This window comes from Daucus carota, chromosome 6 (genome assembly GCF_001625215.2).
Source record: "Daucus carota subsp. sativus chromosome 6, DH1 v3.0, whole genome shotgun sequence".
Lineage (NCBI taxonomy): Eukaryota > Viridiplantae > Streptophyta > Magnoliopsida > Apiales > Apiaceae > Daucus > Daucus carota.
Window position 1 is genome coordinate 15,825,108 of NC_030386.2, and position 14,710 is coordinate 15,839,817.

General features: G+C 32.9%; 4 protein-coding genes across 4 annotated transcripts; 3 read left to right on the forward strand and 1 right to left on the reverse strand.

The window, feature by feature from the left end:
• Positions 1–1,213: 1,213 nt before the first annotated feature.
• Positions 1,214–4,228, forward strand: LOC108225942 (gibberellin 2-beta-dioxygenase 8). Its single transcript, XM_017400892.2, has 3 exons — positions 1,214–1,762; positions 2,441–2,768; positions 3,815–4,228. The coding sequence occupies exons 1-3, from the start codon at positions 1,320–1,322 to the stop codon at positions 4,043–4,045; spliced, it is 1,002 nt and encodes a 333-aa protein (XP_017256381.1). The 5' UTR covers positions 1,214–1,319; the 3' UTR covers positions 4,046–4,228.
• A 774-nt stretch (positions 4,229–5,002) lies between these two features.
• LOC108225157 (protein NDR1) lies at positions 5,003–5,984 on the reverse strand. The gene has a single exon (XM_017399975.2). It carries the CDS (start codon positions 5,675–5,677, stop codon positions 5,066–5,068), a length of 612 nt encoding a protein of 203 aa, XP_017255464.1. The 5' UTR covers positions 5,678–5,984; the 3' UTR covers positions 5,003–5,065.
• Positions 5,985–11,869: 5,885 nt separating this feature from the next.
• Positions 11,870–12,789, forward strand: LOC135147329 (NDR1/HIN1-like protein 2). Its single transcript, XM_064080413.1, has one exon. It carries the CDS (start codon positions 11,978–11,980, stop codon positions 12,629–12,631), a length of 654 nt encoding a protein of 217 aa, XP_063936483.1. The 5' UTR covers positions 11,870–11,977; the 3' UTR covers positions 12,632–12,789.
• A 376-nt stretch (positions 12,790–13,165) lies between these two features.
• Positions 13,166–14,518, forward strand: LOC135147221 (uncharacterized). Its single transcript, XM_064080092.1, has 2 exons — positions 13,166–13,244; positions 13,917–14,518. Exons 1-2 carry the CDS (start codon positions 13,166–13,168, stop codon positions 14,516–14,518), a joined length of 681 nt encoding a protein of 226 aa, XP_063936162.1.
• The last annotated feature ends 192 nt before the right edge of the window (positions 14,519–14,710 follow it).

Consider the following 14,710-nt stretch of genomic DNA (forward strand, 5'->3'; position numbering starts at 1 on the left):
ATTAAAAATGCTGATTCTACGATGTCCTAATGATGCCTTAAATTACTAAGAAAACCTTTTCAAACCTTATTTAGGAGCACCTTTCTCTTTCACCTATCCTATATTTTATTATAAATTCTTAAACACAAATATTTTATATTGTGTTTTAATAATAAAATATTAAACATATTTAAGGATGTGACACATTACTAATGGAGTTGAATTATTTTAATATGTTCTAGATTACTAGGACATCATTTTTATATTATATTTAAGACTTCAAATAGGACACTGGACTTGGCTTAACGCAGACTAACCCTAGCTAGTATGTAGGGTTCGGGGAGAGCAAGCCACACGCTGCATTCATGGTTCAGTTTCAAAATCGGCATTTTCTTTTTTCGATAAACAAAAGGGCGACAAATTTTATTAACTTGCATCAGTCCAGTAGCTATGCCACAGGAACGTTAGGTTATATATAGATAGATATCTTTGCTGTAGAAATATGGTCAGCTTTGACAATAACTTAAAATAATAATAAAATACTATTTTTAAAAATATAAATGATCAATATATATATATATAGGCCAACATTCCAGAGAGAGACTCCTTATATGAAGTTACATAGTGCGCCACTATAAATCATCAATTTTATTATAAATTCTGTTATAGAATACATATAAAACGTGAATCTAATATAGAATACTATAAAATATATCTATTTTAAGTAATTTAACACTTAAAATTTGATAAAAAAGTATATTTTCGAAACTGATTCTACAACAGAATAATTCTGGATGATTATTATTCTGTTATAGAATCATGTTGAGATATTGCATAATTTTAGATGATCTTTGGAATTAAAAAATTGTATAACTTTGTTTTCGGTTTAAAAATCAAAATTTGCAATTATATTTCATTAAAAATATAATAAAATATATATTATGTGTATATTTATAATGGTGTGCTACGTAACTCCATATAAGAGGGTATGCTATGGAGTGCTACCCTATATATATAATTAGTACCGTCGATGTAAAATGTTTTACAAATTCCGCAAATTTTATCTAATGTATTAGAGGACCAATTTAACTAACATGTATCATGAAATCAATCAATCCCTTTCCTTGTGGTAAAATGTTTTGGGGAACATGTATGAGAAAATCAATCGGTCCTTTTTCTTGTGATAAAAATGCTTCCGCTTAAAAGCATATATATATATATAGAGGAAGCGAGAGAACCTCTTATTCATCTTACTTGCAAAAGTTGGTTTAAAACCCTGGTATACACTTGCACCACGAGAGCTTTTAGTTATAAATTTCAAATATCCCCAACACTAAAATATGGAATCAACTCCTCCACTCGAGTCCATCTGCAACAAATTTCCAGCAAAACTCCACCAATTAGAGGAAAGAAATAAGCCATCTGAAGAGTCTTTGAACACCACTTGCCGCAAAGATTGCCAACTGCCCCTCATTGATTTCAGCAATCTAGACCATAAGGACTACAGAAATATTGAAACATGCAAGAGAAGAATTTCTGATGCTGCAAAAGAGTGGGGATTTTTTCAGATTATCAATCATGGAATCTCTACAGAGGTTTTGATAAGAATGCAAAGTGAACAAAGGAAACTTTTCGACAAACCATTTGAAGAAAAGGCTAATCACAAGATTTCTAGCTCATCTCCCAGCTGTTATCGTTGGGGAAATCCAACTGCAATGTCTCTGCAAGACTTCTCCTGGTCAGAAGCGTTCCAATTGCCTCTATGTGACATCTCTTCATTAAGGTATATAATAGTTATATGATAATTCATAATTCAGAAAATCAACTCATATTACATACTGCATGGAGAGAGGATACATTGCACTAAAGTTAAAACCGAATTGGATGTTTCCATCAAAATTTAAACCAAAAATAGTGAACCGTACAATGATTTCGCTTTATTCAGATTTTTATACAGTGCAGTTTTTGATTTTTAGTGGTTTAAGCCAGCTCGTGATCATATTCCAGTTTCGCAGTCTATGTAAATAGAGTAAACTTCAGAGTTATGACCAAAGTTTACACTGATTTTCAAAAAGTTGGTCAGAATTTTAAATTCTCAAAAAAGTGGCCAAATTTTGGCCTCGCTTTTTAAAAGTGTGGCTCCCGTTGAATGTCACTTAACGGGAGCCACACTTTTAGAAACAGAGCCAAAGTTTGGCCATCTTTGTGAGAATTTGGAACTCATTTTTACCCTTCTGTCCGTTATTCCGTCAGTGACATTTAACAGAAGCCACACTTTTAAAAAGCGGAGAGAAAGTTTGGCCACCTTTCTGAGAATTTGGAACTCTGACCAACTTTTTGGAAATCGGTATAAATTTTGTCCACAACTTTGAAGTTTACTCATATAAATATAACCACAATATTGTTCAATATTGCCTGGTTATTTGAAACTAATCTGCTACATCTCGAATTACATTTTCAGCTCCAGTGGAGTACTCCAGGAGTTTTCGGAACAAGTGAGCAAGATTGCAAAGAGAATAGCAGAGACATTAGCAGAGAGCCTTGGTTGCAATTCGACTTTGTTTGCAGAAAATTACGGGGAAAATTCAAGTTATGTCCGGTTAAATAGATATCCGCCATGTCCAAATTTTCGAAAAGCCTATGGATTAGTACCACATACGGACAGTGACTTCCTAACAGTACTGTACCAAGATCAGTTAGGAGGGCTGCAATTGCTTAAAAATGGAGAGTGGATCAGTGTCAACCCTAATCAAGATGCTTTGATTGTTAACGTCGGGGATTTGTTTGAGGTATTTAATAACATCCTCTATGCTTATACAGATTTGCGTTGTTTATTTATAGGTTTAATGATCTTTTAGCCCTCGAAATTTGGGTGGAATTTCCGATGCGGGCTCGATGTTTAAAGTCGTTCGATTCGACCCTCCAAGTTTCTATGTTGTACCTTTTAGCCCTTTTTTAAATACCGGTATAAATCGAGGGTAAACTTGACAATTCATATTCAGGGTAAAGTTTGGACGTACCTTTTAACCCCTAAAGTATACATCTCGTTCTTTTTAACCACTAAAGAATACATTAAAATACATTAGATGTTCCTTTTAACTCTCGATGTTTAATGCCTCTTTTTACCCTCATGTGTGAAATGTCAGCTTTGTCCACCTCGTTATATATCGGTATACGCCATAAGGGCTAAAAGATACATTTGAAAAATTTGGAAGGTCGAATCGAACGACTTTAAACATCGAAGCCGCATCAGAACCTCCACCTAAACTTCGAGGGCTAAAAGGTCATTAAGCCTTATTTATAAATGTTATGGAAGTGGCACTTACGACCGACCGGTAATTATATGCATATCAATTCTAAGCAATAAGAACAGGTCAATACACAAAAAATCACTGAATTCATTACCAACTTGTAGTTTGGTAACCAAACTCAAAAAATTTGTAAACGAAACATATAATTAGATTTAATTTTCAGTCAACTAACTGAATTGATAAAATTTTGCATTTAGGTAACTGCCACAACGGAATAAACGGTAATTTTCAAAATATACGGTATTTTGGAAATATACAGTATTTATTGAAAAGTTTTCAAAAAAAGTGAAACTTTTTAGAAACTGTAATTTTTTCAAAACAAATCAGATTTTTCAAAGTTTAAATTTTTCGATGTCATTTGGTTTGGTCTCGATTCAACTGCTACCGTAAACCATGTCCGATCCCTGTAACCAAATCCATTTATGGGCGATCCAAATATTACATATATTTAAACGAACATATGTTATTATTTTTTATTTTTTCTGATATCATGCTATTATTTTTTTTCTTTCGTCATATTATAGGCGTGGAGCAATGGTGTTTACAAAAGTATCACACACAAAGTGGTGACCAATCCTGCAGCAGAAAGACTCTCAATAGCCTACTTCTTGTGCCCTACATATGAGACGGTGATACAGAGTTACTGTAAACCTTCTTTATACAGGGAATTCAGTTTTGGCGAGTACCGAAAACAAATTCAAAAGGATGTCGAATCTACCAGAATCAAGTTTGGACTCTCCAGGTTCCTGAAATAAACAAAAATCATATAACTTAATAAAGTGCTTGGAAAAGAAGTAGAAGTTGTAATAGAGAAACTAAACATTCTCAACTTCTCGAAAGTGCTTCTACTTATTTATACAAACGGATCAAGAAAAATAAAGACCAGAAGCAGAAACCATTTCTTGTAAACAAATAGGCCCATTATGTACAAAGTTTAATTTCTGTGAAAATTAAAGTAGGTTAATTATTAAATAGATTTTTTTTGTTTAAAATGAGACATTGACAAATTTTTTTTTTTCGTTTATAAATTAAATAGATATTTTTTAAATTATAATTAGATTTTATAAATGAATTTTTATTAAAATAATGTATAAAAACTGGGGGAAAAAATGGGGAACCCGCAAAAAACCCCACCAAACCTTGTACCGGTTACTGACTACCTTCTTTCCGGCACGAGCCCGGTTTGCCAGTTTAAAAATCCTGGTTCATGCCCACAGAACGAGTACGACCCGTCAATGAACCGGCACAGCGGACCGAAAGCACAGCACGGACCGAACCTCCCGTTTTCTACTTTAGAGCATCTCCAAGAGACTCTTCATTTAGGCTCCTAACTTGAGATTTGAGGAGGGAGAAGCAAAATGTTGCTCCAAGAGACTCTTAAGTGGCTCTTAAATCTTAAGAGTCTCTTGTTTCTCTCTCCTCTCTCCTCAAAGTTAAGAGCCACCACATGGCTCCTAACTTATTTTTTTACAATAAAAAAATCCTTCCCTCCAATCAACCTCCATCTTTCCCTCTCTTTTGTTATAGTGGAGCCCAATATATGAATAAAATATGAAATAGAGAAGAGATGTAGAGAGTATTGTTGGAGTTTACACTCTTAACTTTGTCCTAAATTACTAAGAGCCACATTTTTTATATTATATTTAGAAGCCAACAAGGAGGCTCTTGGAGATGCTCTTAAATAGCCTAACAATTACAGCAATGACATTGAATTCTATCGGCACAAAATAAAACTTTAAAAATTAAAGTACCAACAAAATACAAATAAACAAAGTCTAAAGAATAGACAACAAGACCAATGTAGAACTAAAGACAACTAAAAACAATAGTCCCCTTGCACGATAGCGTTGAAACTCCGGTGCTCCGGATTTCAACTTGATCCCCTTCTTCTTCTTTTTCTGACCATTATCATTCACCTCTACTTGAGCCCACACAGCTATCCTATGTCTCTTAGTCTTAAACCCCATGATCTTGAACCTCACCTTCGTTTCCAAATCCACCCGAAAAACCGAACCCGAAACCGAAACCGCATCAAAAGTCACGTTATTTTCCCTATGGGTATTCTTATGATGCCCCTGGTAAAAGCCCTTGATGGTAAAGTTACCAATACGTTGACTCTTGTTGGTGCCGTAATAAAACGTGAGGTTGAGGGCATCGTAGTAAATTCCCTTGTCTTTGTTTTTGTTATCTAGTTTGAGATCGAAGTAGATTGTGTGGTTTGAGGTGGCGTTCGCGGTTTTGTTGAGGGCATGAACGTCAAATTGCTGGATGGAGCATGTAGGGTTTGAGGCACGCAGACTTAACCATAAGAAGAGAGCGGTGAGGCCGGAGGTGAATAGGAAGGTACAGCAGAAGTTGCAGCAGCTCCGATCTGCTCCCCTGGACATGGATTGTTTTGAGTGAACTCGAAAATTTCAACTATTGTTTTTAAATTGAATGATTTATATTCGGGTGTTTGTATTGAGCTAGAAGCCTAGAACGAAGAACGAGATGTTAAACGAAGAATGGAAGAGTCAAGAGTTATGTGTGTCGTTTTTGCATTATTTGAAGAAGACTCATGGTTGACTTGGAAGTAGTTCTTTCACTTCATTTACGCAAGCGGATGGATTTGAATATTGTCAGAAAGTAGGAAATGAAAATTTATTTAGCCAAACAAATTACTCCCATCCATACATCCGGAATTTTTAGTGATATTAATTAAACTATATTGTCAGAAAGTAGGAAATGAAAATTTATTTAGCCAAACAAATTACTCCCATCCATACATCCGGAATTTTTAGTAATATTAATTAAACTATATTGTAGATAAGGTAATATACATTATATAAAGTAATCTGTTCCGACAGGAAATTTATTCTGTTCATAATTTTTACTAAATTTTTTTGTTGTATTTATCGAATCTTTAAAGATATATTAAAAAATCCAAATCATAATTTATAATTATTAAATATAATAACATCTTCTCTAACATAGAGTAGTCAATTACCGGCTCGTTAGAGCATCTCCAATGACGTTGGCATCTCCAATGACGTTGGCTATAATCGTTGGCTAAATTGGACATGTAAGACATTATGTAAAATTTGCTGAACCTATAAGACATTTTGCTTCAATGGTATTGGCTATATTGGTTGGCTATAATTTAAAAATAATATGTTATTAATATTTTAAATTATTAAAATAGAATATATCAGTTCAATATGTAATATGGTAATAAATGATGTATAATCTTCCTAAAAATTTTCTTACAGACCAGTAGAGGTTCGACAAATTTAGCGATCTATAGGAGGTTGGCTAAATTTATAGATAACAGCTGATCATGGTTGGAGTTGAGTTTTTGAAGCTGTTGACTAAATTTTTTTATTTTAAATATGCCAATTCACTTTTTAGCGAAAAGTTTTAAATGATTGGAGATGCTCTTACCCTCTTAACCACTTGAGCTATCTAACCGTGCTCGGAAATATGAAACATCGGACATGAACGTAAACTAATAAAGCGTGAAGTGTAACCTGTAAAGTGTAGACTAGAAGAAAATTCTTTGCAGTTGCTGCTAGCGCGTTAATTGCGACCAAGTTTGGCGCAACATGATATTTTCGTTAGTGCTCCGGATGGAATCTAAACTTTTTGCCACGTGGTGAAATATATACCGCAAAATAAATGTAATTTTGCGTTTAATCCCCTTTTATATCATTCTTGTCTGAAATTCGATATATGCCTTTTTCGGTTTAAACTTTCTTTTATATACACATCTTTATATTTTAAGTATTAAACAAAAAAGAAAGTATTAAACTACGGTTATTATATTTAAAATATTTTCTAAATAAAATGATATATCAAAATGTTAATTCATAAAATATTAATTAGATATAATTGACGACAAAAAAGTAAGCATGTTTCAAAACTTTGATGTCAGAAAAAACAGTGAGACTAGCTCATAGCAAATGAGTTATTCATAAAATTTGGAAAAAGAAAAAAAACTGATATAGTGATATGTGCACAGCACTCAACATCTCCAACCTTACAAAAATCCTTATCTAAAAGTTTTGGTCACATGCTAAAAATAAATTTTTTTAAGATGATATGTGTAAATTGCAAAACTTTGATGATACAAGATTTTTGTCTATAATTATAGCGACTATATGTATCGAACATCAAGAGATATGTGATGAAATGTGTAACATATAATGTAATATAGATAATTCAACACTGTAAAAATTAAAACATGAAAAAAAAAACGTAAGTATGTTACAGGAATCAACATGTAGAATATCGGAGATGTGCAGAAATAGACAAGCTAGCAAACTGAAGCGAACACCCGTCTACTAAAAAAAGTTCATTAATATGTTCAAGTCTCAATGAAGAATAAAGTACAAGACGTTTATGAGAAATAGAATTGTTTGATGATTTAGTATCAAATACCAAAAAATTCCATTGTCAACTCTCTGATTATCTGTGATAAAAAATGAAGCAAATACAACCAAACGTGTACTGGTCAATGTCATTTATTAGAAGAAGATGCGAAGATTAAAATCAGTGTTAATCATTTGTGATTCAGACCAGTGTATAAAACGTCAACACGTACGAGGATGATCGTTTATATTAATCTAACAAAGAACTGGTCAAGTTAAGCAGAGAGTTCCAAAATTCGTTAAAGAGCTATTAGCTGAAGACAGATTCCCAAAAAAAAGGTTATATTAAGTCATGGCACCCAAGTGTTTAAACTCATATATTAATGTGTGCAAATATTTATATATATTGCAAAAATGATTCAAATCAGAAAGTGTTGTATAAATTCTCAGGGATAGGGTCCAAGGATGGATAACTAACATTGGCTTGGAGGTACACAACAAACCTTATGTCATCAAGTGCTTCAAGAATAGAATGATTCGGAATATAAGCCCGAAAGATGAAAGTCTATCTAGTTACTTAATTTTCTAAAATGTCTTGAAGTTGAGCTGCGGAACAAGTGCTCTAACACGCGACAAAGTAGATTACTGTTGAGATTCTCTAAGTCTATCGTCTAAATTTCGCTCTATTAGAAATCTCAGCCTGGTTGGTATCAACTCTCAACCACCATATCCACTTTCACCTTTAGACCCTTCAAATCACTAAAGAAGAATCTGCTGTTGTGTCGTTCAATCCAAACACTATCATTTTCTGGAGGAAAAAGTATGCTAAAACCGTTACATTATATCTTGAAGAGATTGAAGATCTATCATCTAAGGATATTATGAAGGCAATCCGAAGAGTTAAGGTTTCGTGTGTTAAAGAAGATAAATAAGTTCTAAAACCTCTCTTAGAACTTCTGAAGCTGAAAAAGATTATGGAAACAATGCACAATATCTCGAGAATACGTGGTCATCCATCCCAGATCATCACTGCAATTAAAGGTATGGAACTTGAAATGTCTTTCAAAAAGTTGAAGAAAATGAAACATCTTACTTCATTTGAAAAGTTAAAGGAGAAGTTTGAGAATCCTCCGCCAGCAAACGCACTAGAGGAAGTAGCATTCAACATTATAACTGCTAGGATTAATGAGATCGAGCAGTTGAGTTATCCTCTTAAATTTCAATTAATAATTTCTTGTCACAAATTCAATTAATAAACTAATAGTATAAAATGTTTTGTTTAAATTATTTTGATAAATTTATGCCCATTCCAATAAACGAAATAAAGGAAGTTTGTTTTAATTAAAGAGGTCTCTTCTATAATATAATTTAATAAATAATGATATAATTCCGGTTAGATAATCATTTGTATGAATAAAGAGATTTCTTTTCTTAGAATTCTCTTCTTAGAGAAGTAAGGCTACTTTGAAAAACTAATCATTTATATAAATAAGAGTTTCTTTATTTTATTAGACCTTTTCTAAGATAAGAATCATGTATTTTTTTTTCTGTCATATAGAATAATGTATTTTGAAAAAGAGGTTTCTATCTTCCAAGGGACCATTCTTAAAAAAAAATTGAGCTTACTATAATTAAGTATCCACTCATTTAAAGCAGAAGATTTCTTTTGAGCGATTTCTTTTAGACTTAATTGCAGGAAGAACTTTTATTTTTTCTCACAAAAATGGCTCAGATATTTTCCTAAGCAGATGATTGCATTCCGTCTAAATTAGTTTAAAAAATGTTGTTTATTTATATTTTTGGGCCATTTTTGTGTTAAAAAAACATTATTCGACCATCATGTTGTAATTAAATCATAAATTGAATACACTCATGTGTTTAAAAAAATAGTTAGGCCATCACACTGTCCGGTTTTATATTTGGGTCACTTTTGTGCCAAAAAAAATAGTTGAGTCCATCCTCCTGCAATTAAGTCTTTCTTTTATCATCTATACTATACTATAATAAGCCAACATAGGTATAATTTGTAGTCCAAGGTTTTAGTTATATTTTTTGGTTTGGTACTCTCCTTTTGGTACTACAAGTCTACAAATATGGAGTCTAGTAGTATTATAAACAGTTTCAAATACTAAAAACACTCATACCAATACATTATCATATAATATTTCATCAAAAAAATTATAATGATGTTATAAATAAAATTATAAATATACAATTTTGAATATCTTTTTTTAACAAGAACTTTCGTATAACTTTTTTTAATTTTAACGTGTTCTATTTCAATATAACCATTACATAACCCTTTCTAAATCTAATATTAAAAGTTATTGTTGTAAAAAAAACCAAGATCACAAAATTACGTTGAAATTCGATTGATTAGATTACTGAATCTTTCAAAGGTATTACATGATCGGCTATGTTTGGAAAAGATTAGAATTTTATGATTTTTTTTATTTTTAAATCTACGTGTACTAAATTCGGATTAAACGTACTAAAATCCTAATATATATATATATATATATATATATATATATATATATATGATTAATTTTTTTGATACATAGGTCTAGCCTGCTATAACCCATATGTAAATAAGGAAAAATAGTCAAAATTTATTTGATTTAACTGATTTGATCGTTATTATTACAATAATTTTTTGTATAATATATACTGGTTTCCATATTCAATACATTTAATTTCCAAATCAAGACTTTTTGTTATACTTCCTAAACAATGGAACACTTTTTAACAACTCAATTTAGCTCTTGATAATGAAATTTTTATATATTAATTTTTTATATTTTCTGATACATGGATATAGACTGCTATAATTCATAGCAAAAAGGATTTAAAATATTTTCAAACGATAATTCAAAGCATTGATTCTAGCACAATCCCACAAATTATGCATTCATTCTAACTTTTGTTTTTAACTGTTTTAACTAATATGTAAGCATTGATTCGATAAGTGTTATATCATGGATGAAGTATATTCATCTGGTTTCTTTGAACGAAGTTTGCTAATCCATGTGTGCTCTTCCATTTTAGTATATCACAATATTTGCATCTTATATTCCTGTGAAATATATTGATGAATTACTGCATCACCCTTTAGATATCAAGTTATATCTGCGATTCATATTTATCAAGACGACTTAGAAACACCGGTGATCTTGTATCTAGCAAGTATATATGAAGGTTCAAATGTGTGAAGGTTAGATCAAAATTTTCACTCGGCTCAATAATATACACATATAAATACATTTAATTTCTAAATCTATTTGGTGACAATATATAAAACAATACGAGAATAATTTTAAAATAAATTATGTCATTCTAGGCTTAATCGTGATATATATGTATCACTGCTATATCTCTGATTATAACATCTCCAAGATAGTTGAATAAACGTACTACAATATTTAAATTTTTATGGAACAATAATGTAATAAAGTATTTCAAATTATGCTCAAATCCTTTATAGACTAGGAGCTTTTCATCCGGGCTATGTTGATTTAAAATGACATTTTATTTTATTAAATTTAATTTTTAATTTGGGGTTATTTGATGGTTTGATATTCTGTTCTTAATCCTAAAAATTATTTCACAACGCCAAAAAAAAACAACTATAATATCAGGACACCCGTGCGCGGAGCGCGGGTAAAAAAATCTAGTAAATAATAAATTACGAACTATATATCCGCACGTGCTTCGCACGGGTTAAATGCTAGTATTAGTAATTTTGTACCAGGGGTTCCGAAAAACCAAGATAAGATGGGCAAGGTTAGACTAGATTGGACGGAAGGCATGAACTGGCACTATAGGTCGGAAAATGTCAGAAGGTGCGGACATATAGTAACCGGACGCAGGAAAAACCAGAAACCAGGGTATACACAGGATGACCCTCATAAATATTAATATATGCACGCAACCTTCGAAAGAAAAACACCAGGAAGAAATTCAGCAAGTAATTGCAGCGCCATTGCCTAGAACATACTTAAAGTCAAATTCTATAACTAAAATTTTATTTGACTTTCTTTTATCTGATTTTCCTTGGGTAGGTTTTACCTAAATAATATGAAATGATGTCATCAGATTCCGGACAGAATCTTCTCTTCTTTTTTTAACATGGAGAACAAAATCATGCAATGATTTTTAATATCTCAACCGGCCAGGAAGTTGCATATAACTTGTAAAGTTCTACATACATAACTTGTAAGCTGAGTAATGCTACTAAACAGGATGTCGCAGCTTACATGACACTATATAATATGACCTTCAGTTCATCACCTTCAACTTATCTACATATCAGATCTCTATAAGTAAATAAATATTAAATTAATGGGAGCAACATCAAGGTGCTGTCGCTGGACCATCATATGTTTCTTGTGCATACTCATCAAGTTCGCATTTATATTTGTGGTAAGCATATTTTTCTCTTGGGTTAACGTGCGTACTGAGAAATCCGGAGCTTCGTTTTACGTCGAGAAATTTTACGTGCCGGCACTCAATAGTACTGCTGGTGGTAACTACACGGTTGATAACACGACGGCGATCAACTTTGTTTTTAATTTTTTTAATAGACGTGAGCACATAGGAATATACTATGATGATCTCAACGTGACATTTTATTATGGCCGTAACAAAAGTCTCGAAATTGGGAGCCTCAAGTTGTCCGGGTTTCACCAGCATGGAGAGGAAAATTCTTACTCGAGGGGTTCAGTTGAAGTTAAGGGTGTGCCATGGAACACGATGGCTAGGAACGGGTCGAAGGTGGATTTTCGGGTGGATATGGCGACTAAGGTGAGGTATAGTGAGATGTTTTTTATGGGGAAGAGGAGGCGAGTTCGCGTTCGAGCTATTGTGGAAGTTAATGATACTACTGGCCTTAAAATCAAGAAGAAATCTATTAGGCTCAAGTCTGGTGCAACAAAGACTGGTTGGAGAGTGTCTGTTGCATTTAGCCTGCTCATGGTTTTGTTGTTCCAAATGTAATATTTTAAACTTGTCGATCTCTTGATGATTGTTATTTGTTGTTAATATGTTGTTTTCTGTTGATGAAACATGCATTTGCAAAGGAATGCAATGTAAAGTATAATAATTTCACTCTTAGATTGCTGCTTGGGTGCTAGTTTATTTTCGTGATAATAAAATTTGTGCATCTTTTAAGTTGAAGCTTTAGAGTTTATGAAGCAATCAACTCAGTCAAAGAAAATCGTGACAGTCACCTATCTGGTAGTAATTCTAGTACTCATACATTGGTGATGCTAAAAAGATTACAAATCATTCATGGTTCTGGCATTGCATGAACTCTCCGAGCCAGTTTTCGTTTCTACTCTACGAAAATTGTCTCAATATGGATATTATTATTTGCAACCTTTACTGAACAATAAGTGATAAATTCGTATTTGCAATCAAAGACTTGGAACGAGATGAACAAACCATCACTATGAATGTAGAAACTCCATTGATGAACTCAAAGATCTAACTACTACATTATGTGTCTCTGTATTGTGTTGAAGATACAAAATGAATGAAAACTACTATGCAGTAACCAAGCTAACAGAACAACAGAATGGAAGGTTCTGGATTGTGCTGAGCTGTGCAAGTTAGTTATCCAGCTTGCACTGATGTGGCAACTAGCAGTTACCAGTATTATTTCCAATAATAAACTGATTCAGCATTCGAAAGTGCAGGTCACAGTATAAAGAATAAAATTGATAAGAAAAGAATAATACAGGAATCTGTCATTTTATTGCATAATTTTATAATTTGTATCATTGTCTGTGGGGTGTAATATTATATAGGATGACCTGTTAAATATCATTTAGCGAGACATCGTCACAGAAGGTCCGAGCTAATGAACTCTGATGAGAAATTACAACAGAACTTACCTTGAACATCCTTAGCTTAATACACAGACCCTGGAACTAATTAAGAATATATTTGACTTTCTTTTCTCGTAATTTCTTTGTGCAAGTTTTCCATAAACTATACTCCTATATATGAAATGATGTCATAGTCGGATTCCGGAGAAATGAATCTTTCTTTTTTTAAACATGGAGAACTAAAATGATAATCTTAGCCGGCCAGGAAACTTACACATGACTTGTGAAGTTTCACAACATTATACATAACTTGTCAGATGAGGAATGCTACGTAGCAGCATGTTACAACTTGGATGTACACTATAAATCAATATCACCTTCAACTTGGATATATCGAATGGGGGCGATGTCAAGGTGTTATGTCTGGTTTATCTTATATTTGTTGTGCATAGGCATCTTGGCATTTGTATTTGGTGTAGTCTTTTTCTTCTCTTGGGTTACTGTAATTACTCAGAAATCCGGAGCTTCGTTTTACGTTCAAAAGTTTTACGTGCCGGCTCTCAATAGTACAGCCGGTGGAAATTACACGGCTGATAACACGACATCGATTAGCTTTGTCTTCAACATTCGTAACACACTTAATAACATCGGAATATACTATGATGATCTCAACGTGACATTTTCTTATGGCAGTGACAAAAGTCTCGAAATTGGGAGCTACAAGTTGGACGGGTTTCACCAGCATGCTAATGAAAATACTTACTCTGGTGATTCAGTTGCAGTTAAAGGTGTGCCCTGGAACACGATTGCTCAAAACGGGTCGAAAGTGGATTTTCGGGTGGCTTTAGCAACTAAGGTGAGGTATCATCAGATGTTTTTTAAGGGTAAGAAGAGGCAAGTTCGCATTCGAGCTGTTGTGCAAGTTAATGATACTACTGGCCTCAAAATCAAGAAAAAATCTATTAGGCTCACGTCTGGCGCAACAGAGACCGGTCGGAGCACAGGAGCGTCTGTTGCATTTAGCTTGCTCATTATTTTGTTGTTTCCTATTTAATACTATCTTGAATTTCATGATTGTTGTAATTTGTTGTTTTTTCCGTCATGATATTGTTGTCTTGTTAGAATATAACGGTGGCGTTTGGGAACCGCACAGAAGCACTTCTTTTTTAAGAAGTTGCTTCTATTTTTCTTAACCTGTTTGTGTAAAAAGTCAGAAACACTTGTAAGAAACTGAGAATGTTAGTTT

Excerpts from the sequence above, each read along its gene's own strand:
- LOC108225942 (XM_017400892.2), top strand. The coding sequence starts at position 1,320 with ATGGAATCAACTCCTCCACTCGAGTCCATCTGCAACAAATTTCCAGCA. Across the intron at positions 1,763-2,440 it reads TGTGACATCTCTTCATTAAG|CTCCAGTGGAGTACTCCAGG; the intron begins GTATATAATAGT and ends TTACATTTTCAG. Across the intron at positions 2,769-3,814 it reads ACGTCGGGGATTTGTTTGAG|GCGTGGAGCAATGGTGTTTA; the intron begins GTATTTAATAAC and ends GTCATATTATAG.
- LOC108225157 (XM_017399975.2), bottom strand. The coding sequence starts at position 5,677 with ATGTCCAGGGGAGCAGATCGGAGCTGCTGCAACTTCTGCTGTACCTTC.
- LOC135147329 (XM_064080413.1), top strand. The coding sequence starts at position 11,978 with ATGGGAGCAACATCAAGGTGCTGTCGCTGGACCATCATATGTTTCTTG.
- LOC135147221 (XM_064080092.1), top strand. The coding sequence starts at position 13,166 with ATGAATGAAAACTACTATGCAGTAACCAAGCTAACAGAACAACAGAAT. Across the intron at positions 13,245-13,916 it reads GATTGTGCTGAGCTGTGCAA|GCATCTTGGCATTTGTATTT; the intron begins GTTAGTTATCCA and ends TGTTGTGCATAG.